The sequence below is a fragment of the Gobius niger genome (assembly GCF_951799975.1).
Source record: "Gobius niger genome assembly, chromosome: 8".
Taxonomy (NCBI): domain Eukaryota; kingdom Metazoa; phylum Chordata; class Actinopteri; order Gobiiformes; family Gobiidae; genus Gobius; species Gobius niger.
Window position 1 is genome coordinate 7,167,565 of NC_136859.1, and position 23,355 is coordinate 7,190,919.

Below are 23,355 nucleotides of genomic sequence, written 5' to 3' on the forward strand. Positions count from 1 at the left end.
ATCCACAATCCACAGTCTCACACAATCAAAAAACTGTTTGGCTTAAACTCAGGCCGACTTCCACACACACAACAGCGCCCCCTTTGTCTATGAATAGAAATACAGTCGTTCATAAGCGACCAGGCGAGCAATAGTAAGGTGCATTATAAAGGAAGGTTATGAAATGGCACTTTAAGGCCAGGTAGGGCAAAGTGCAATATTATAACTGCACTTTATTCAGGCCGAAAACAGGACATGTGCAAGAGAGACTTATTAAGTATAGGGCCGAGGTGCAATAGTTAGTGCAGAATATTACAGTAAAACAGCCTCTGTGAGTCTGTAACTAACCTAATGCTGTGTGTCAGGCGCCACCTGGAGGAGAGGCAGAGAAGTGACGGGAGGCAGAGGACGGCCACAAAAACAACCTGGACACCCAAGTCCTTCAACAAACAGGTCAGTGATCCGACCTAAGAGGAGACACTGCAGGAAACACTCAGATATTAAACATTTTAGGCCATTTTTCTGTCTTATTGTGTAAAATTTCACCAGGAACCAGAGAAATTGTGAAATCCTCATAATAGGAAACTTTATTATGGCCCTGATTTTTATATTTATTCATGTTAGAAATTGTAACTTCAAATGCATTTTTCTCTGTTTGCGGCGACAACATTTCCAGCTTAAGTTGCCGCTACAGACGCCAAACGTTCCAGTCTTGTTCTATACAAGAGTTTGAAGATTTGTTTTGCAGAGATCCATTTCCCAGCCTGGATTTGTGAGCTTTGGTTGCAACAATTATTGGCAATTTTTTGTAGTTTTAAGCTTTAAATGCCTTATTCTTATATGAAAATATTAAACGATGAAACATTTGCAATATATAGAAGTATGGAAATATGTCGGAAATATCTCTTAGAAAGAGCTGCAGTTTGCCAAAATAGCACAAAGTTAAATACCGTGTACAGGCCGTGCTGTGGAAATTGTGATTTTGTATATTCAGAGCTTTACTGTGCACTTTTCTGTATAGATTCCAGCTTTACCAGAGCTTAAACAAACACATTCGTCTTAAAGAGCACTTTTCTACACAAGACTATTCACAGTTTCATTCATACACTTTCCATACTTCCATACTATTGATTGGTTTGTCCCTTGTGGGCTACTGTAGATCCATCGCACTTGATTTTGATCATTTCTTCGCGATTTCATTGATAGAGAAACGAAACCTATGCAACAGGAGACAGAGGGCGGCCTGGGCTCTTAGAGAAGTCTGTCTTTGTAACAGAAATGAAAACTGAAATAAATAGCTTGTTCTTAATCATGTTTTCATTCTCTGTCTGGTTATTGTCACATTATCACAGTTTAATGAACTGTTCAAAGATAATGACCTCAGGAAATATGACTGACCTGTGTTTTAGGAAGTACTTTTGTTTACTCTCTGTTATAAGGTACGTTTGTTCGTACAGTGCAAAACAAACAAATGATAGAATCTACTGGTTTTGCTCAAGTCTTTTATAAAATGTTTGAAGGTGATTATTCTAGTTTATCAAATTTAACTTTATTTATAATGAAATCAACACTGGTGATCAGCAGCGGCAGAATAATGAATAACCACGTGTTTATAATTAAGAACATAAAAAATGGAAAACTGTAGGTACAGGGATCGTAAACTAAAAAGTTGTTCTGGCTGAACTCTTTAAACAGGTGAGTCAGGTGGCACGTTTTATTCACTCCAAGTTCAGTTCTTTGCTTCAGCCTGAGCCTGTTATTACACAAAACTGCCTCGTCAAGAATTTATTTAACATACAATATGAAAGATTCCACCTGAGCACAATGATGAACAATTTTTAAATCTCAGTGCAGATTGAGACTAAAAACCCTCTTGAACAAACACATTATCAGGCGACTGTGAACCTCTGCTCTCCACAGTAAAACACTGTTGGCTCTGAACCAAAGCTGAGTCACTTTGTAGAGTGAACTTCCTGATCAGCTCAGAGCAGGGCGGTTCTCTCCCTCCCTCTCTCTCTCTGTAAGTTTCTGTTTTGAGGAAGTGAAGTCAGTCTCTTCTCTCAGACGCAGAAATGGCGCAGAGCTCTCTGGACTCGGCTCTGAGCTGTTCCGTGTGTTTGGATGAACTGAAGGAGCCGGTCACTATTCCCTGTGGACACAGCTACTGCAGCCTCTGCATCCACAGCCACTGGGACCGAGAGGAGACAGAGAAGCGTCTGTACAGCTGCCCTCAGTGCAGGCAGAGCTTCAGCCCCAGGCCTGTCCCAGTCAAAAGCATCATGTTGGCAGGTTTAGTGGAGGAGCTGAAGAGGAGCGGGCTCACAGCGCCCCCTGCTGACTACGCTGCTCCTGAAGATGTGAGCTGTGACGTTTGCACAGGAAAGAAGCTGAAGGCGCTCCGCTCCTGTCTGCAGTGTGTGGCCTCTTACTGTGAGCGCCACCTACAGCCTCATCATGACTCTGCAGCGCTTCAGAGACACCAGCTGGTGGCGCCCTCCCACACACTCCAGGAGAACCTGTGCTCTGAGCACAACGAGCTGAAGAAGATGTTCTGCCACACAGACCAGCAGCTCCTGTGTGTGGTCTGCTGCATGGACCAACACAAAGGCCACAACACGGTGTCCACAGCCGCAGAGAGGGCCCAGAGACAGGCACAGCTGCCCAATCGAAGGACCCGACTGCTCCAGAGCCTCCAGCACAAAGAGACAGAGCTAAAGAGGCTCCAGCAGGAGGCCCAGGACATCAGCCGCTCTGCCCAGACAGCGGTGCAGCGCAGTGGAGACAGCTTCAGAGAGATGGTCCTCCTCCTGGAGAAGAGACGCTCTGAAGTGGAGCAGCAGATCCGGTCAGAGCAGGAGATCCACCTGAGTCGAGTCCAAGAGCTTCAGGACCAACTGCAGCAGGACGTTACTGGGCTGAAGAGGAGCATCTCTGAGCTGGACACACTGTCCCTCACAGCGGACCACAACCAGTTTATACTGCGCTGTCCCCCTCTGTCCACACACACCGAGGAGACAGAGTTCAGGATTCAGACCGAACCAAGACTGGACTTTGAGGACGTGACGAGAGCCATGTCTGAGCTCAGGGACAAACTGCAGCTCCTCATGGAGTTTAAACTGTCCCTCACTGAGCCCATCACCAGAGAGGACTTCCTCAGATACGCACGGGACATCACTCTGGACCAGAACACAGCAGATAAACGTCTGTCTCTGTCTGATGGAAACAGAAGAGTTACATGTAATTTGTGTATATCACATGGTTATCCAGATCACCCAGACAGATTCAGTGTCCTTCAGGTCCTGAGTGGTGAGGAGCTGACGGGACGCTGTTACTGGGAGCTGGAGAGGAGTGGGTTTGTTTACGTAGCAGCTGCTTATAAAGACACTGAGAGAAACTGTGTGTTTGGACAAAATGATAAATCCTGGGCCTTACGCTGTCGTGACTCTGGTTACTCATTTTTTTATAACAAAGTCCAGTTGAAGCTCTCAGGTCCGGTCGGGTCCAGAATCGGGGTTTACCTGGACCACAGCGCAGGGGCTCTGTCCTTTTACAGCGTTCAGGACCAAACCATGAAGCTCCTGCACAGAGTCGAGACAAAGTTCACTCGGCCTCTACACGCTGGAGTCAGTGTTGGTTTTGGATCTGCACATTTTCTTAAACTGAAGTAAAACTGTAAAGTTCCAGACAATGATATCCTACACACTAGTTTTATTTTGTATATCTTAAATGTGACTAATTTAAAATGTCTATTTCAGGGGCGTTAAGAAAAAGCATCTTATTCTCATGTCATTTTGAAATAATGTCTTTCCCTCTGAAGTATCTGGAAACAGTAAAATTCTATTTTCTAAATTCTCTGTAACTTAATGAGGGAATTTCTTTTGTACAATGTCTTTTTCATTTCTAAACTGCGACTAAAACCGGCTTCAGTTAATTTTCCAGGAGTCATTTTTCAGGACATGACCCACAGTTTGGGAAACACTGACCTTGAGGATGCCTGAAGAGAACAGATCTTTTATATTTAAATATTTCAATCTTTATTATAAATGTTCTATCTCAGGTTATTGTGTTTGAAACTCTAATGGTTGAAGTAATGTAACATAATAATGACATAATGTGTGGAAGTGAACAGTGTAAATATATTGTGCCTTAATAGAAGACATTTCTAGATGATGTGGTATAAATGAATGTTCTTATCGCTCTAATGTCGTCCATGTTTCGTCGATGTGAACTTTGAACTTTGTATTCACACGTGGTTTGCTGTAAACACGGGGTTTGGCTCAATAAAAGTTGGTGGAAGGGATTTTTTTACTGCCGACATTTTGTTCAGACTTTCATCAGAGGGAGAGAAAATGGAGACAAACCGTCCACAAGTATCAGAACTATTCAACATCAGGATACGGTGTGTTTAATTTGGTCCAGCTTCTACTTTTAAGTTCCACAATCAGGCAGGAGGTAATAATGACACAAATCCACAATCCACAGTCTCACACAATCAGAAAACTGTTTGGCTTAAACTCAGGCCGACTTCCACACACACAACAGCGCCCCCTTTGTCTATGAATAGAAATACAGTCGTTCATAAGCGACCAGGCGAGCAATAGTAAGGTGCATTATAAAGGAAGGTTATGAAATCGCACTTTAAAGCCAGGTAGGGCAAAGTGCAATATTATAACTGCACTTTATTCAGGCCAAACAGGAAATATGCAAGAGAGACTTATTAAGTATAGGGCCGAGGTGCAATAGTTACTGCAGAATATTACAGTAAAACAGCCTCTGTGAGTCTGTAACTAACCTAATGTTGTGTGTCAGGCGCCACCTGGAGGAGAGGCAGAGAACTGACGAGAGGCAGAGGACGGCCACAAAAACAACCTGGACACCCAAGTCCTTCAGCAAACAGGTCAGTGATCCGACCTAAGAGGAGACACTGCAGGAAACACTCAGATATTAAACATTTTAGGCCATTTTTCTGCCTTATTGTGTAAAATTTCACCAGGAACCAGAGAAATTGTGAAATCCTCATAATAGGAAACTTTATTATGGCCCTGATTTTTATATTGACAGATTTATATTAGAAATTGTAACTTCAAATGCATTTTTCTCTGTTTGCGGCGACAACATTTCCAGCTGAAGTTGCCGCTACAGACGCCAAACGTTCCAGTCTTGTTCTGTACAAGAGTTTGAAGATTTGTTTTGCAGAGATCCATTTCCCAGCCTGGATATGTGAGCTTTGGTTGCAACAATTATTGGCAATGTAGTTTTAAATGCCTTATTCTTCAAAGAAAATATAAAATGATGAAACATTTGCAATATATAGAAATAAGAAATGTGTCAGAAATATCTCTTTGAAAGAACTGCAGTTTGCCAAAATAGCACAAAGTTAAATACCGTGTACAGGCCGTGCTGTGGAAATTGTGATTTTGTATATTCAGAGCTTTACTGTGCACTTTTCTGTATAGATTCCAGCTTTACCAGAGCTTAAACAAACGCTTTAGTCTTAAAGAGCACTTTTCTACACAAGACTATTCACAGTTTCATTCATACACTTTCCATACTTCCATACTATCCATTGGTTTGTCCCTTGTGGGCTACTGTAGATCCATCGCATTTGATTTTGATCATTTCTTCGCGATTTTATTGATAGAGAAACTAAACCTATGCAACAGGAGACAGAGGGCGGCCTGGGCTCTTAGAGAAGTCTGTCTTTGTAACAGAAATGAAAACTGAAATAAATAGCTTGTTCTTAATCATGTTTTCATTCTCTGTCTGGTTATTGTCACATTATCACAGTTTAATGAACTGTTCAAAGATAATGAGCTCAGGAAATATGACAGACCTGTGTTTTAGGAAGTACTTTTGTTTACTCTCTGTTATAAGGTACGTTTGTTCGTACAGTGCAAAACAAACAAATGATAGTATAGTGAGTATTTGTCAACAAAACTTAAACTTAAACTGCGACATAAGAAAACTTCAAATAAACACTTCAGACGCACCCTGGGTTTTTGGTTTACGCAGCATTCAAAAGAGAGCAATGTCCAAACAAACTTAAAGTTTCAAAAAGAGGGTTTATTTTCCAGATTTGGACGGCAAACAGCAAGATTTCATGTAAGGCCTACTTGCTGCCTCTCCGACGTGACTGGTAAAAAACCATTAGCCCACCCAGGTGCGTGTTGGACAATGTGCGCTACTCCCCTATATCCCCTAGGTGCGCAATAAAAGACTAACCAAGTAAAATAAAACAAAAAGTAAGCAAATTAGACTTAACTTAGCATATTAAAAACTACATAACAAAAAAGAAAACATACTGATGTGCAACTAATAAATAAAAAGTGACATTTTAGCTTTAAATCAAAAAACTGACAAATAGCTCCTACACTCCGGCCCCTAATTGTGCATTCAATCACAATTACTGGTTCATTAATCAAAAGGAGCTATTCTAACGGCCATGTCAGTCATATATTATGTGAGATGCATTATCCTTAAGTTTTTTTTCTTTTTCTTCTGACTGCAAAAATATACATTAGTGACAGGATAGAAAGCAAGATAGAGCAGTGGGAGGTGAGACAGATAGAGTTTTAGTCCATAGCAGCTTCCAGCAGCAGGCAGAGCTTGGTCACAGGCCGGTCCAGTACACTGGTTTTAGTCTTCAGCTGCACAGAACGGACCAGGCCACGAGCATCCATGTTAACGGCCAAGACTCTCCCCATCTGCCAACGTCCTCTGGGGGCAGTGGCGTCTGCAAGCAGCACTATGTCTCCAGGACAGATATTTCTTCTCGGCCTTATCCACTTCTGTCTCTCTTGCATGATGGGCAAGTATTCTTCGATCCATCTTTTCCAGAATATTTCAGCCATATATTGTACCTGTCTCCACCTTTTCCTCAGGTATAAATCCTGTTTTTCAAAAAGTCCAGGAGGCATGACGGGTTTGCCCTTTAGTGTTAAGATATGATTTGGCGTGAGGGCTTCAAAATCATCTGGATCATTAGAGACTGGTGTGAGAGGTCTGTCATTTAAGATGGCCTCAGCTTCACAAAGCACAGTTTGGAGGCACTCATCATCCACAATCTGCAGCTTGAGGACAGAGGTGAGAATATTCCTGACTGAACGAATCAGGCGCTCCCAGACGCCACCTTGATGTGAAGCTGAAGGAGTGTTAAAGTGCCATGTAATGCCATCCCTGGCCATAGCGCCTTGAATTTTTTCCTGATTTAATGCAACAAGGCTTTCTTTGAGCTCTCTATTGGCTCCCACAAAATTTGTGCCGTTGTCTGATCTGATGGAGGAGACTGGGCCACGTCTGCAAACAAATCTTCTTATTGCATTGATGCAAGAATCAGCATCCAGAGTGTATGCGACTTCTAAATGGACTGCACGGCTGTTGCTGAGCCACTTTGACAGTGTAAATCCACCTTTACTGCAGAGAGCTGTCAAATCATGCACCATCTTTAATGCTTCTTCTTCTGTAGGCAGAGACTTAAGACAATCATCCACATAAAAATTAGATTTGATTGTTTTTACCACTTCAAATGAGAAATGAGGAGCATTGTCTTCGGCTGTTCTTCTTAGAGCATAATTTGCACAGCTTGGTGAGGACACAGCCCCAAAAAGATGCACTTTCATGCGATATTCTTTAGGAGTATGTGTGGTGTCACCTTTAGGCCACCAGAGGAAGCGGAGGAAGTTTCTGTGCTTCTCTGGGACATGAACTTGGTGGTACATAGCTTGTATGTCAGCCATTATTGCTATGGGCTCCTGTCTAAAACGCAAAAGGACTCCAACAACAGAGTTGGTTAAGTCAGGACCTTGCAATAACTGACAGTTGAGTGACGTCCCCTTGTACATTGCAGGGCAATCAAAAACAACTCTCAGCTTGTTTTTCCTTGGGTGATAAACACCATGGTGTGGAATAAACCATACATTTTCAACACTGTCCATCAGCTGGTCCTCAGGAACCAATTCTGCATATTCATTCTGTATCATGTCCTCTAGAAATGCGACGTAATCCGCTTTAAAGGAGCTGTTTTTATCAAACTTTCTTTTTAGACTCTGTAGACGTTGTTCTGCCACACAGCGATTCAGTGGCACTGTGGGATTTTCCACTTTGAACGGTAGGTCTATGCAATAATGTCCATCAATTAAGGATACTGTATTTTTCATAATGTTCATAAACTTGATGTCTTCTCTGGACATTTCCATTTGTTCTTGAGATGTTTTCTCATTGAAGTCATGATTATATTGTTGAATTAGCATGTTTTCCAGATGTTCTACAGAGATTCTGTTTGCAGTGACAACAGAGCAGCCAATCTTACTCTTGCTCTCACCACGAAGTGGACCATTAATGACCCATCCAACTCGGGTCCGAACAGCATAGGGCCCTTCGTCCTGGCTGTTGATCAGCTCCCACGGCTCCATTACTTTGGCTGCATCAGTGCCAATAAGTAATCCAACTTCAGCATCAATGTCGTGGAGCTTTATACTTTTCAAATATGGCCACTTTTGTATGTCCTCTTGATGTGGAACATTACATTTGGAAACAGGCATAGTCTTTTGTGTCATGACATCTGGCAGCTCAATATAATCATCATTATCAAGCGCTGCAACTTCAAGTCCAGATATTATGTTTGTATTCACAATGTTTTTGTGTCCCATTGTTCGCAGCAGGACACTTGCTCTTTTGCCTTTCACATTTAGTTTTCTTGAAAGACTTTCTGTACAAAAGGTGCCAGTGCTGCCAGGATCTAAAAATGCATACGTATTTACAGGTGAACTGCACTTTTTACTCCTGACTTGAACAGCTACAATAGACAGCACTGAATGATCTTCATCACCGGCCCCAATGTGGCCACAGGTTTGCGTGGATGCAGTTGAGGCGCTGGCTGGTTGTTGACTGTGTTTAGTGAACACTGTATTGCCATGTTCAATATGCATGACAGTGGGGTGCCTTTGGTGACATACAGCACAGTCCATTCGATTTCTGCATTCTTTGCTTGTGTGACCAGCTTTGAGACATCCAAAACAAATTCCTTTTTCCTTAATAAAGTTTACTTTGTCCTTGTGTGACTTTTCTTTGAAATGAAAACATTTTTCCAATACATGATTTGTCATTGAACAATACAAACAGCTTTGACTTGCAGAGAATTTGTTTTTATTTCCTGTTGCATTTTTGTTTACTTCCGTTACATTTGTGGCAAAACTTCCCTTTTTTCTTTGCTTTGTGTAGCTGTTATTGGAGCTCTTGGGAGTGGAGTGCTGTGGATCTTGGATGTTGCCAAAGAGTGGATCAGATGCAATTTTAACTTGCTTTTCAATGAATGCGACTAGATCAGTGAATAATGCTCTTTGACCATTTCTCTCCTGAAGTTCACAAGCCACAGTTCTCCATCGTTCCCGCAATTTGTAAGGAAGCTTTAAAATGATGTTTCTCATATTTGTAGGTAAATCAAGTTCTCTCATATAAGCGATGTGTTCCGTTAAGTTTGAACAACCTCTGAGAAACAAAGAGAATGCCTGGAGTGCTTGTATATCTTCACTTTTAATTGGTGACCAGTTATCAATTTTTTCCATGTATGCATGTGCAATTTTATGTTCATTCCCAAAATGCTCAGCAAGAAGATCTTTGGCTCTTTGATAACCTTGTTCAACAGGTAAATGCTGGCAACTGTGAACCAGGTCTCTCGGCTGCCCCCTGGTGTACTGTTCGAGAAAATTTAGACAGTCACTCCAACTGGACACTTTAATCTCCACACCATTCTCAAACGCTCTGATGAAAGATTTATATTGAAGTGGGTCTCCATCAAAGACTGGAATGGTTCGAGAAGGCAGGACAGAGTTCATATTTTGCTGGACCAACATAGAAGTGATGTCATTTTGCTTTTGCATTATGTCAATCATGCTGGACTGATTTATTTGTGATTGCAAATGAGCACTTTCAACTGATACAGGCGGAGCAGTTTGAGTTATGACTGGAACATTTTTGTTTTGCAGCATGTCAGGTGACTTTTGTTTGGGACGAACAACAGATGGTTGCAAATAGGTACTTTCAAAGGAGACAGGCGGAACAGCTTTAGTTATGACTGCAACATTTTTATTTTGAGACATGTCATGTATTTTTTCTTTGGGACGAACAACAGGTGGTTCTAGTGTTGTGACATGACTGGCACCAGTTTCCATTTGCTCCGGGACAAACACTTGGGCACTTGGATTTAACGTTGGTGTAGCACAACTTTTATTTAGGTAAGAGTTCATGCCATCAGAACGCTTGGAGTAACGAGAAACTTTTGAACCACACTGAGATGAATTAATGTCCAATACATGAATCTTAGCGTTTGTAACAGCAAGTTGAGTTTCAAGTTCGAGTTGTTCCTTTTTCCTTTTAAGTTTTTCACTTTCAATCCGGATTTTTTCCTCCTCTGCTTCAATTTCATGTTTTTTATTAAGAGCAGCAACCCGCTCCAGCAGTGCAGCTTTATCGACTTCTGCTTTAAGGCGCGCTGACATTATGGAAGAAACATGCGATGCTTGAGAGCTCGTCTTTGAAACATTTGACTTATTAGTGCAGCACACATTCGAGGCACTGTCCTCTGGATTTAAATCATCAACAGGTTTACCGTCGTCAGCGTTTGGCGACACATTTGAATGACCGACATCACGCAGCCAACTTTTGACACGATCCGTGAATTCACAGTACACAGTCATTTTATTTGCAATGTGTTCGTTTTGCCTTGTAAGTTCATCTGGAGGTAAAGGCAATTTTACGAAAGCATCGTGCGCATCCTTTACGTCTTGGTGACGTTGGATAAACACGTCCAAAAGAGAAGCGACATTTTTAGAATTGTCCTTTGAAGCCATTAATATGTTCAAATCCTCCATCAGCCTTTTGGCTTGTTTGTTCTTTGCATTCCGTTTTTCTTGACATGTTTGTAATTGCAAGCTCAATCCTTTAAACGTGAATTTCTGACTCCTTTTGGGTGAAGCTTGTACATTTTCAACATTTGATTGTGCTTTTGCGACATCCGACATTTCAACAAAACACTTTTAAAGGTGGTCTTTTATGACTCAATTTTCAAGAGATGCACAAGAGTTCAGAGCAACAAATTCAATCTTTCATTCCAAAGTTGTATGCGTCAGCTTGGTGCGGTTCATCTGGTGGTGCGTAAAGGTACTGCAGCATTAATCCAACCTTTGATTCCTCGTCGACAAATGTGTATCTTTTATTGATCGCTATCATCAAACTCCAATCGTTTGGCCGTTTTCCTTTACAGCATTAGCAATCATTTTACGTACCATTGTCTTTGAAGAGCAGAGCATTTGTTAGTTTGTTGTGGGCGAGGCAACTTTCCCGCTGAAGACTCCACAGAACAAAAGGCGTTGGATTAAACAATCTTTACGATGCCATCCGCGCATTAATCCATTGTAATCCTTTAGATCTTGATCCGATGAATCCTCCTTTAGGTCCACGGGCAGGTTTTTTACTTATATAGTGAGTATTTGTCAACAAAACTTAAACTTAAACTGCGACATAAGAAAACTTCAAATAAACACTTCAGACGCACCCTGGGTTTTTGGTTTACGCAGCATTCAAAAGAGAGCAATGTCCAAACAAACTTAAAGTTTCAAAAAGAGGGTTTATTTTCCAGATTTGGACGGCAAACAGCAAGATTTCATGTAAGGCCTACTTGCTGCCTCTCCGACGTGACTGGTAAAAAACCATTAGCCCACCCAGGTGCGTGTTGGACAATGTGCGCTACTCCCCTATATCCCCTAGGTGCGCAATAAAAGACTAACCAAGTAAAATAAAACAAAAAGTAAGCAAATTAGACTTAACTTAGCATATTAAAAACTACATAACAAAAAAGAAAACATACTGATGTGCAACTAATAAACAAAAAGTGACATTTTAGCTTTAAATCAAAAAACTGACAAATAGCTCCTACAGATAGAATCTACTGGTTTTGCTCAAGTCTTTTGTAAAATGTTTGAAGGTGATTTTTCTAGTTTATCAAATCTAACTTTATTCATAATGAAATCAACACTGGTGATCAGCAACGGCAGAATAATGAATAACCACGTGTTTATAATTAAGAACATAAAAACTGTAGGTACAGGGATCGTAAACTAAAAAGTTGTTCTGGCTGAACTCTTTAAACAGGTGAGTCAGGTGGCACGTTTTATTCGCTCCAAGTTCAGTTCTTTATTTCAGCCTGAGCCTGTTATTACACAAAACTGCCTCGTCAAGAATTTATTTAACATACAATATGAAAGATTCCACCTGAGCACAATGATGAACAATTTATAAACATCAGTGCAGATTGAGACTAAAACCCTCTTAAACAAACACATTATCAGGCGACTGTGAACCTCTGCTCTCCACAGTAAAACACTGTTGGCTCTGAACCAAAGCTGAGTCACTTTGTAGAGGGAACTTCCTGATCAGCTCAGAGCAGGGCGGTTCTCTCCCTCCCTCTCCCTCCCTCTCTCTCTCTGTAAGTTTCTGTTTTGAGGAAGTGAAGTCAGTCTCTTCTCTCAGACGCAGAAATGGCGCAGAGCTCTCTGGACTCGGCTCTGAGCTGTTCCGTGTGTTTGGATGAACTGAAGGAGCCGGTCACTATTCCCTGTGGACACAGCTACTGCAGCCTCTGCATCCACAGCCACTGGGACCGAGAGGAGACAGAGAAGCGTCTGTACAGCTGCCCTCAGTGCAGGCAGAGCTTCAGCCCCAGGCCTGTCCCAGTCAAAAGCATCATGTTGGCAGGTTTAGTGGAGGAGCTGAAGAGGAGTCGGCTCACAGCGCCCCCTGCTGACTACACTGCTCCTGAAGATGTGAGCTGTGATGTTTGCACAGGGAGGAAGCTGAAGGCGCTCCGCTCCTGTCTGCAGTGTGTGGCCTCTTACTGTGAGCGCCACCTACAGCCTCATCATGACTCTGCAGCGCTTCAGAGACACCAGCTGGTTGCGCCCTCCCACACACTCCAGGAGAACCTGTGCTCTGAGCACAACGAGGTGAAGAAGATGTTCTGCCGCACAGACCAGCAGCTCCTGTGTGTGGTCTGCTGCATGGACCAACACAAAGGCCACGACACGGTGTCCACAGCCGCAGAGAGGGCCCAGAGACAGGCACAGCTGCCCAATCGAAGGACCCGACTGCTCCAGAGCCTCCAGCACAAAGAGACAGAGCTAAAGAGGCTCCAGCAGGAGGCCCAGGACATCAGCCGCTCTGCCCAGACAGCAGTGCAGCGCAGTGGGGACAGCTTCAAAGAGATGGTCCTCCTCCTGGAGAAGAGACGCTCTGAACTGGAGCAGCAGATCCGGTCCGAGCAGGAGACCCACCTGAGTCGAGTCCAAGAGCTTCAGGACCAACTGCAGCAGGACGTTACTGAGCTGAAGAGGAGCATCTCTGAGCTGGACACACTGTCCCTCACAGCGGACCACAACCAGTTTATACTGCGCTGTCCCCCTCTGTCCACACACACCGAGGAGACAGAGTCCAGGATTCAGACCGGACCAAGACTGGACTTTGAGGACGTGACCAGAGCCGTGTCTGAGCTCAGGGACAAACTGCAGCTCAGTCTGATGGAGTTTAAACTGTCCCTCACTGAGCCCATCACCAGAGAGGACTTCCTCAGATACGCACGGGACATCACTCTGGACCAGAACACAGCACACAAAAGGCTCTCTCTGTTTGATGGAAACAGAAAAGCTACATTTACGGATGTATCACAGGGCTATCCAGATCACCCAGACAGATTCAGTGTCTATCAGGTCCTGAGTCGTGAGGAGCTGACGGGACGCTGTTACTGGGAGCTGGAGAGGAGCAGGAGGGTTTACGCAGCAGCTGCTTACAAAGACACTGAGAGAAACTGTGTATTTGGAAACAATGATAAATCCTGGGCCTTACGCTGTCATAACTCTGGTTACTCATTTTATTATAACAAAGTCCAGTTGAATCTCTCAGGTCCGTTCGGGTCCAGAATCGGGGTTTACCTGGACCACAGCGCAGGGGCTCTGTCCTTTTACAGCGTTCAGGACCAAACCATGAAGCTCCTGCACAGAGTCGAGACAAAGTTCACTCGGCCTCTACACGCTGGAGTCTGGGTTGGTCTTGGAGCCAATGCGCATTTTCTTCAAATTTAATAAAACTGTAAAGTTCCAGACAATGATAACCTACACACTAGTTTTATTTTGTAAATCTTAAATGTGACTAGTTTAAAATGTCTATTTCAGGGGCGTTAAGAGAAAGCATCTTATTCTCATGTCATTTTGAAATAATGTCTTTCCCTCTGAAGAATCTGAAAACAGTAAAATTATATTTTCTAAATTCTCTGTAACTTAATGAGGGAATTTCTTTTTTACAATGTCTTTTTCATTTCTAAACTGCCACTAAAACTGGCTTCAGTAAATTTTCCAGGAGTCATTTTTCAGGACATGACCCACAGTTTGGGAAACACTGACCTTGAGGACGCCTGAAGAGAACAGATCTTTTATATGTAAATGTTTCTATCTTTATTATAAATGTTCTATCTCAGGTTATTGTGTTTGAAACTCTAATGGTTGAAGTAATGTAATATAATAATGAAATAATGTGTGGAAGTGAACAGTGTAAATATATTGTGCCTTAATAGAAGACATTTCTGGATGATGTGGTATAAATGAATGTTCTCATCGCTCTAATGTCGTTCATGTTTCGTCGATGTGAACTTTGAACTTTGTATTCACATGCGGTTTGCTGTAAACACGGGGTTTGGCTCAATAAAAGTTTTTGGAAGGGATTTTTTATTGCCGACATTTTGTTCAGACGTTCATCAGAGGGAGAGAAAATGGAGACAAACCGTCCACAAGTATCAGAACTATTCAACATTAGGATAAGGTGTGTTTAATTTGGTCCAGCTTCTACATTTGAGTTCCACAATCAGGCAGGAGGTAATAATGACACAAATCCACAATCCACAGTCTCACACAATCAAAAAACTGTTTGGCTTAAACTCAGGCCGACTTCCACACACAACAGCGCCCCCTTTGTCTATGAATAGAAATACAGTCGTTCATAAGCGACCAGGCGAGCAATAGTGGGGTGCATTATAAAGGAAGGTTATGAAATCGCACTTTAAGGCCAGGTAGGGCAAAGTGCAATATTATAACCGCACTTTATTCAGTTCGAACAGGAAATGTGCAGAGACTTATTAAGTATAGGGCCGAGGTGCAATAGTTACTGCAGAATATTACAGTAAAACAGCCTCTGTGAGTCTGTATCTAACCTATGTTGTGTGTCAGGCGTCTGTGGAAACACGTGACGGAGGCTCTGAGGGCAGGAAACATGGACGGGGCAAAAGGAGAACAAGCGCCACCTGGAGGAGAGGCAGAGAAGTGACGAGAGGCAGAGGACGGCCACAAGAACAACCTGGACACCCAAGTCCTTCAGCAAACACGTCAGTGATCCGACCTAAGAGGAGACACTGCAGGAAACACTCAGATATTAAACATTTTAGGCCATTTTTCTGTCTTATTGTGTAAAATTTCACCAGGAACCAGAGAAATTGTGAAATCCTCATAATAGGAAACTTTATTGTGGCCCTGATTTTTATATTTACAGATTCATGTTAAAAATTGTAACTTCAAATGCATTTTTCTCTGTTTGCGGCAACAACATTTCCAGCTGAAGTTGCCGCTACAGACGCCAAACGTTCCAGTCTTGTTCTATACAAGAGTTTGAAGATTTGTTTTGCAGAGATCCATTTCCCAGCCTGGATATGTGAGCTTTGGTTGCAACAATTATTGGCAATTTATTGTAGTTTTAAGCTTTAAATGCCTTATTCTTCTATGAAAATATTAAACGATGAAACATTTGCAATATATAGAAATAGGAAATATGTAGGAAATATCTCTTTGAAAGAACTGCAGTTTGCCAAAATAGCACAAAGTTAAATACCGTGTACAGGCCGTGCTGTGGAAATTGTGATTTTGTATATTCAGAGCTTTACTGTGCACTTTTCTGTATAGATTCCAGCTTTACCAGAGCTTAAACAAACGCATTAGTCTTAAAGAGCACTTTTCTACACAAGACTATTCACAGTTTCATTCACACACTTTCCATACTTCCATACTATCCATTGGTTTGTCCCTTGTGGGCTACTGTAGATCCATCGCATTTGATTTTGATCATTTCTTTGCGATTTTATTGATAAAGAAACTAAACCTATGCAACAGGAGACAGAGGGCGGCCTGGGCTCTTAGAGAAGTCTGTCTTTGTAACAGAAATGAAAACTGAAATAAATAGCTTGTTCTTAATCATGTTTTCATTCTGTCTGGTTATTGTCACATTATCACAGTTTAATGAACTGTTCAAAGAAAATGAGCTCAGGAAATATGACAGACCTGTGTTTTAGGAAGTACTTTTGTTTACTCTCTGTTATAAGGTACGTTTGTTCGTACAGTGCAAAACAAACAAATGATAGAATCTACTGGTTTTGCTCAAGTCTTTTATAAAATGTTTGATGGTGATTATTCTAGTTCATCAAATCTAACTTTATTTATAATGAAATCAACACTGGTGATCAGCAACGGCAGAATAATGAATAACCACGTAAAAACAACATAAAAAATGAAAACTGTAGGTACAGGGATCGTAAACTAAAAAGTTGTTCTGTTATTACCTGCAGACGAGTGACTAACAAAAAACTGCCTCGTCAAGATTTTATTTAGCATACAATATGAAATAATGATGAACAATTTATAAACATCAGTGCAGATTGAGACTAAAAACCCTCTTGAACAAACACATTATCAGGTGACTGTGAACCTCTGCTCTCCACAGTAAAACACTGTTGGCTCTAAACCAAAGCTGAGTCACTTTGTAGAGTGAACTTCCTGATCAGCTGATCAGCAGAGCAGGGCGGTTCTCTCCCTCCCTCTCTCTCTCTGTAAGTTTCTGTTTTGAGGAAGTGAAGTCAGTCTCTTCTCTCAGACGCAGAAATGGCGCAGAGCTCTCTGGACTCGGCTCTGAGCTGTTCCGTGTGTTTGGATGAACTGAAGGAGCCGGTCACTATTCCCTGTGGACACAGCTACTGCAGCCTCTGCATCCACAGCCACTGGGACCGAGAGGAGACAGAGAAGCGTCTGTACAGCTGCCCTCAGTGCAGGCAGAGCTTCAGCCCCAGGCCTGTCCCAGGCAAAAACATCATGTTGGCAGGTTTAGTGGAGGAGCTGAAGAGGAGCGGGCTCACAGCGCCACCTGCTGACTACACTGCTCCTGAAGATGTGAGCTGTGATGTTTGCACAGGAAAGAAGCTGAAGGCACTCCGCTCCTGTCTGCAGTGTGTGGCCTCTTACTGTGAGCGCCACCTACAGCCTCATCATGACTCTGCAGCGCTTCAGAGACACCAGCTGGTGGCGCCCTCCCACACACTCCAGGAGAACCTGTGCTCTGAGCACAACGAGGTGAAGAAGATGTTCTGCCGCACAGACCAGCAGCTCCTGTGTGTGGTCTGCTGCATGGACCAACACAAAGGCCACGACACGGTGTCCACAGCCGCAGAGAGGGCCCAGAGACAGGCACAGCTGCCCAATCGAAGGACCCGACTGCTCCAGAGCCTCCAGCACAAAGAGACAGAGCTAAAGAGGCTCCAGCAGGAGGCCCAGGACATCAGCCGCTCTGCCCAGACAGCAGTGCAGCGCAGTGGGGACAGCTTCAGAGAGATGGTCCTCCTCCTGGAGAAGAGACGCTCTGAAGTGGAGCAGCAGATCCGGTCCGAGCAGGAGACCCACCTGAGTCGAGTCCAAGAGCTTCAGGACCAACTGCAGCAGGACGTTACTGAGCTGAAGAGGAGCATCTCTGAGCTGGACACACTGTCCCTCACAGCGGACCACAACCAGTTTATACTGCGCTGTCCCCCTCTGTCCACACACACCGAGGAGACAGAGTCCAGGATTCAGACCGGACCAAGACTGGACTTTGAGAACTTGACCAGAGCCGTGTCTGAGCTCAGGGACAAACTGCAGCTCAGTCTGATGGAGTTTAAACTGTCCCTCACTGAGCCCATCACCAGAGAGGACTTCCTCAGATACGCACGGGACATCACTCTGGACCAGAACACAGCAAACACATGGCTCTCTCTGTCTGATGGAAACAGAAAAGCTACATTTACGGATGCATCACTGGGTTATCCAGATCACCCAGACAGATTCAGTGTCCTTCAGGTCCTTCAGGTCCTGAGTGGTGAGGAGCTGACGGGACGCTGTTACTGGGAGCTGGAGTGGAGCGGGTTTGTTTACGTAGCAGCTGCTTACAAAGACACTGAGAGAAACTGTTTATTTGGACAAAATGATAAATCCTGGGCCTTATATTGTCATAACTCTGGTTACTCATTTTATTATAACAAAGTCGGGTTGAAGCTCTCAGGTCTGGTCGGGTCCAGAATCGGGGTTTACCTGGACCACAGCGCAGGGGCTCTGTCCTTTTACAGCGTTCAGGACCAAACCATGAAGCTCCTGCACAGAGTCCAGACAAAGTTCACTCGGCCTCTACACGCTGGAGTCTGGGTTTATTATTCATCTGCACATTTTCTTAAACTGAAATAAAACTGTAAAGTTCTAGACAATGATAACCTACACACTAGTTTTATTTTGTATATCTTAAATTTGACTAATTTAAAATGTCTATTTCAGAGGCGTTAAGAAAAAGCATCTTATTCTCATGTCATTTTGAAATAATGTCTTTCCCTCTGAAGTATCTGGAAACAGTAAAATTATATTTTCTAAATTCTCTGTAACTTAATGAGGGAATTTCTTTTGTACAATGTCTTTTTCATTTCTAAACTGCCACTAAAACCGGCTTCAGTTCATTTTCCAGGAGTCATTTTTCAGGACATGACCCACAGTTTGGGAAACACTGACCTTGAGGACGCCTGAAGAGAACAGATCTTTTATATCTAAATGTTTCAATCTTTATTATAAATGTTCTATCTCAGGTTATTGTGTTTGAAACTCTAATGGTTGAAGTAATGTAATATAATAATGACATAATGTGTGGAAGTGAACAGTGTAAATATATTGTGCCTTAATAGAAGACATTTCTGGATGATGTGGTAGAAATGAATGTTCTCATCGCTCTAATGTCGTCCATGTTTCGTCGATGTGAACTTTGAACTTTGTATTCACACGTGGTTTGCTGTAAACACGGGGTTTGGCTCAATAAAAGTTGGTGGAAGGGATTTTTTTACTGCCGACATTTTGTTCAGACTTTCATCAGAGGGAGAGAAAATGGAGACAAACCGTCCACAAGTATCAGAACTATTCAACATCAGGATACGGTGTGTTTAATTTGGTCCAGCTTCTACTTTTAAGTTCCACAATCAGGCAGGAGGTAATAATGACACAAATCCACAATCCACAGTCTCACACAATCAGAAAACTGTTTGGCTTAAACTCAGGCCGACTTCCACACACACAACAGCGCCCCCTTTGTCTATGAATAGAAATACAGTCGTTCATAAGCGACCAGGCGAGCAATAGTAAGGTGCATTATAAAGGAAGGTTATGAAATCGCACTTTAAAGCCAGGTAGGGCAAAGTGCAATATTATAACTGCACTTTATTCAGGCCAAACAGGAAATATGCAAGAGAGACTTATTAAGTATAGGGCCGAGGTGCAATAGTTACTGCAGAATATTACAGTAAAACAGCCTCTGTGAGTCTGTAACTAACCTAATGTTGTGTGTCAGGCGCCACCTGGAGGAGAGGCAGAGAACTGACGAGAGGCAGAGGACGGCCACAAAAACAACCTGGACACCCAAGTCCTTCAGCAAACAGGTCAGTGATCCGACCTAAGAGGAGACACTGCAGGAAACACTCAGATATTAAACATTTTAGGCCATTTTTCTGCCTTATTGTGTAAAATTTCACCAGGAACCAGAGAAATTGTGAAATCCTCATAATAGGAAACTTTATTATGGCCCTGATTTTTATATTGACAGATTTATATTAGAAATTGTAACTTCAAATGCATTTTTCTCTGTTTGCGGCGACAACATTTCCAGCTGAAGTTGCCGCTACAGACGCCAAACGTTCCAGTCTTGTTCTGTACAAGAGTTTGAAGATTTGTTTTGCAGAGATCCATTTCCCAGCCTGGATATGTGAGCTTTGGTTGCAACAATTATTGGCAATGTAGTTTTAAATGCCTTATTCTTCAAAGAAAATATAAAATGATGAAACATTTGCAATATATAGAAATAAGAAATGTGTCAGAAATATCTCTTTGAAAGAACTGCAGTTTGCCAAAATAGCACAAAGTTAAATACCGTGTACAGGCCGTGCTGTGGAAATTGTGATTTTGTATATTCAGAGCTTTACTGTGCACTTTTCTGTATAGATTCCAGCTTTACCAGAGCTTAAACAAACGCTTTAGTCTTAAAGAGCACTTTTCTACACAAGACTATTCACAGTTTCATTCATACACTTTCCATACTTCCATACTATCCATTGGTTTGTCCCTTGTGGGCTACTGTAGATCCATCGCATTTGATTTTGATCATTTCTTCGCGATTTTATTGATAGAGAAACTAAACCTATGCAACAGGAGACAGAGGGCGGCCTGGGCTCTTAGAGAAGTCTGTCTTTGTAACAGAAATGAAAACTGAAATAAATAGCTTGTTCTTAATCATGTTTTCATTCTCTGTCTGGTTATTGTCACATTATCACAGTTTAATGAACTGTTCAAAGATAATGAGCTCAGGAAATATGACAGACCTGTGTTTTAGGAAGTACTTTTGTTTACTCTCTGTTATAAGGTACGTTTGTTCGTACAGTGCAAAACAAACAAATGATAGTATAGTGAGTATTTGTCAACAAAACTTAAACTTAAACTGCGACATAAGAAAACTTCAAATAAACACTTCAGACGCACCCTGGGTTTTTGGTTTACGCAGCATTCAAAAGAGAGCAATGTCCAAACAAACTTAAAGTTTCAAAAAGAGGGTTTATTTTCCAGATTTGGACGGCAAACAGCAAGATTTCATGTAAGGCCTACTTGCTGCCTCTCCGACGTGACTGGTAAAAAACCATTAGCCCACCCAGGTGCGTGTTGGACAATGTGCGCTACTCCCCTATATCCCCTAGGTGCGCAATAAAAGACTAACCAAGTAAAATAAAACAAAAAGTAAGCAAATTAGACTTAACTTAGCATATTAAAAACTACATAACAAAAAAGAAAACATACTGATGTGCAACTAATAAACAAAAAGTGACATTTTAGCTTTAAATCAAAAAACTGACAAATAGCTCCTACACTCCGGCCCCTAATTGTGCATTCAATCACAATTACTGGTTCATTAATCAAAAGGAGCTATTCTAACGGCCATGTCAGTCATATATTATGTGAGATGCATTATCCTTAAGTTTTTTTTCTTTTTCTTCTGACTGCAAAAATATACATTAGTGACAGGATAGAAAGCAAGATAGAGCAGTGGGAGGTGAGACAGATAGAGTTTTAGTCCATAGCAGCTTCCAGCAGCAGGCAGAGCTTGGTCACAGGCCGGTCCAGTACACTGGTTTTAGTCTTCAGCTGCACAGAACGGACCAGGCCACGAGCATCCATGTTAACGGCCAAGACTCTCCCCATCTGCCAACGTCCTCTGGGGGCAGTGGCGTCTGCAAGCAGCACTATGTCTCCAGGACAGATATTTCTTCTCGGCCTTATCCACTTCTGTCTCTCTTGCATGATGGGCAAGTATTCTTCGATCCATCTTTTCCAGAATATTTCAGCCATATATTGTACCTGTCTCCACCTTTTCCTCAGGTATAAATCCTGTTTTTCAAAAAGTCCAGGAGGCATGACGGGTTTGCCCTTTAGTGTTAAGATATGATTTGGCGTGAGGGCTTCAAAATCATCTGGATCATTAGAGACTGGTGTGAGAGGTCTGTCATTTAAGATGGCCTCAGCTTCACAAAGCACAGTTTGGAGGCACTCATCATCCACAATCTGCAGCTTGAGGACAGAGGTGAGAATATTCCTGACTGAACGAATCAGGCGCTCCCAGACGCCACCTTGATGTGAAGCTGAAGGAGTGTTAAAGTGCCATGTAATGCCATCCCTGGCCATAGCGCCTTGAATTTTTTCCTGATTTAATGCAACAAGGCTTTCTTTGAGCTCTCTATTGGCTCCCACAAAATTTGTGCCGTTGTCTGATCTGATGGAGGAGACTGGGCCACGTCTGCAAACAAATCTTCTTATTGCATTGATGCAAGAATCAGCATCCAGAGTGTATGCGACTTCTAAATGGACTGCACGGCTGTTGCTGAGCCACTTTGACAGTGTAAATCCACCTTTACTGCAGAGAGCTGTCAAATCATGCACCATCTTTAATGCTTCTTCTTCTGTAGGCAGAGACTTAAGACAATCATCCACATAAAAATTAGATTTGATTGTTTTTACCACTTCAAATGAGAAATGAGGAGCATTGTCTTCGGCTGTTCTTCTTAGAGCATAATTTGCACAGCTTGGTGAGGACACAGCCCCAAAAAGATGCACTTTCATGCGATATTCTTTAGGAGTATGTGTGGTGTCACCTTTAGGCCACCAGAGGAAGCGGAGGAAGTTTCTGTGCTTCTCTGGGACATGAACTTGGTGGTACATAGCTTGTATGTCAGCCATTATTGCTATGGGCTCCTGTCTAAAACGCAAAAGGACTCCAACAACAGAGTTGGTTAAGTCAGGACCTTGCAATAACTGACAGTTGAGTGACGTCCCCTTGTACATTGCAGGGCAATCAAAAACAACTCTCAGCTTGTTTTTCCTTGGGTGATAAACACCATGGTGTGGAATAAACCATACATTTTCAACACTGTCCATCAGCTGGTCCTCAGGAACCAATTCTGCATATTCATTCTGTATCATGTCCTCTAGAAATGCGACGTAATCCGCTTTAAAGGAGCTGTTTTTATCAAACTTTCTTTTTAGACTCTGTAGACGTTGTTCTGCCACACAGCGATTCAGTGGCACTGTGGGATTTTCCACTTTGAACGGTAGGTCTATGCAATAATGTCCATCAATTAAGGATACTGTATTTTTCATAATGTTCATAAACTTGATGTCTTCTCTGGACATTTCCATTTGTTCTTGAGATGTTTTCTCATTGAAGTCATGATTATATTGTTGAATTAGCATGTTTTCCAGATGTTCTACAGAGATTCTGTTTGCAGTGACAACAGAGCAGCCAATCTTACTCTTGCTCTCACCACGAAGTGGACCATTAATGACCCATCCAACTCGGGTCCGAACAGCATAGGGCCCTTCGTCCTGGCTGTTGATCAGCTCCCACGGCTCCATTACTTTGGCTGCATCAGTGCCAATAAGTAATCCAACTTCAGCATCAATGTCGTGGAGCTTTATA

General features: G+C 42.5%; 2 protein-coding genes across 2 annotated transcripts; both read left to right on the plus strand.

Moving 5' to 3' along the window:
• The first annotated feature begins 1,943 nt into the window (after positions 1–1,943).
• On the plus strand, positions 1,944–4,243 carry LOC306966199 (tripartite motif-containing protein 16-like). The gene has a single exon (XM_079560872.1). The coding sequence runs from the start codon at positions 2,052–2,054 to the stop codon at positions 3,645–3,647; it is 1,596 nt and encodes a 531-aa protein (XP_079416998.1). The 5' UTR covers positions 1,944–2,051; the 3' UTR covers positions 3,648–4,243.
• Positions 4,244–12,468: 8,225 nt separating this feature from the next.
• On the plus strand, positions 12,469–18,796 carry LOC306966815 (uncharacterized protein). Its single transcript, XM_079561631.1, has 3 exons — positions 12,469–14,095; positions 15,246–15,338; positions 16,916–18,796. The coding sequence occupies exons 1-3, from the start codon at positions 12,513–12,515 to the stop codon at positions 18,546–18,548; spliced, it is 3,309 nt and encodes a 1,102-aa protein (XP_079417757.1). The 5' UTR covers positions 12,469–12,512; the 3' UTR covers positions 18,549–18,796.
• The last annotated feature ends 4,559 nt before the right edge of the window (positions 18,797–23,355 follow it).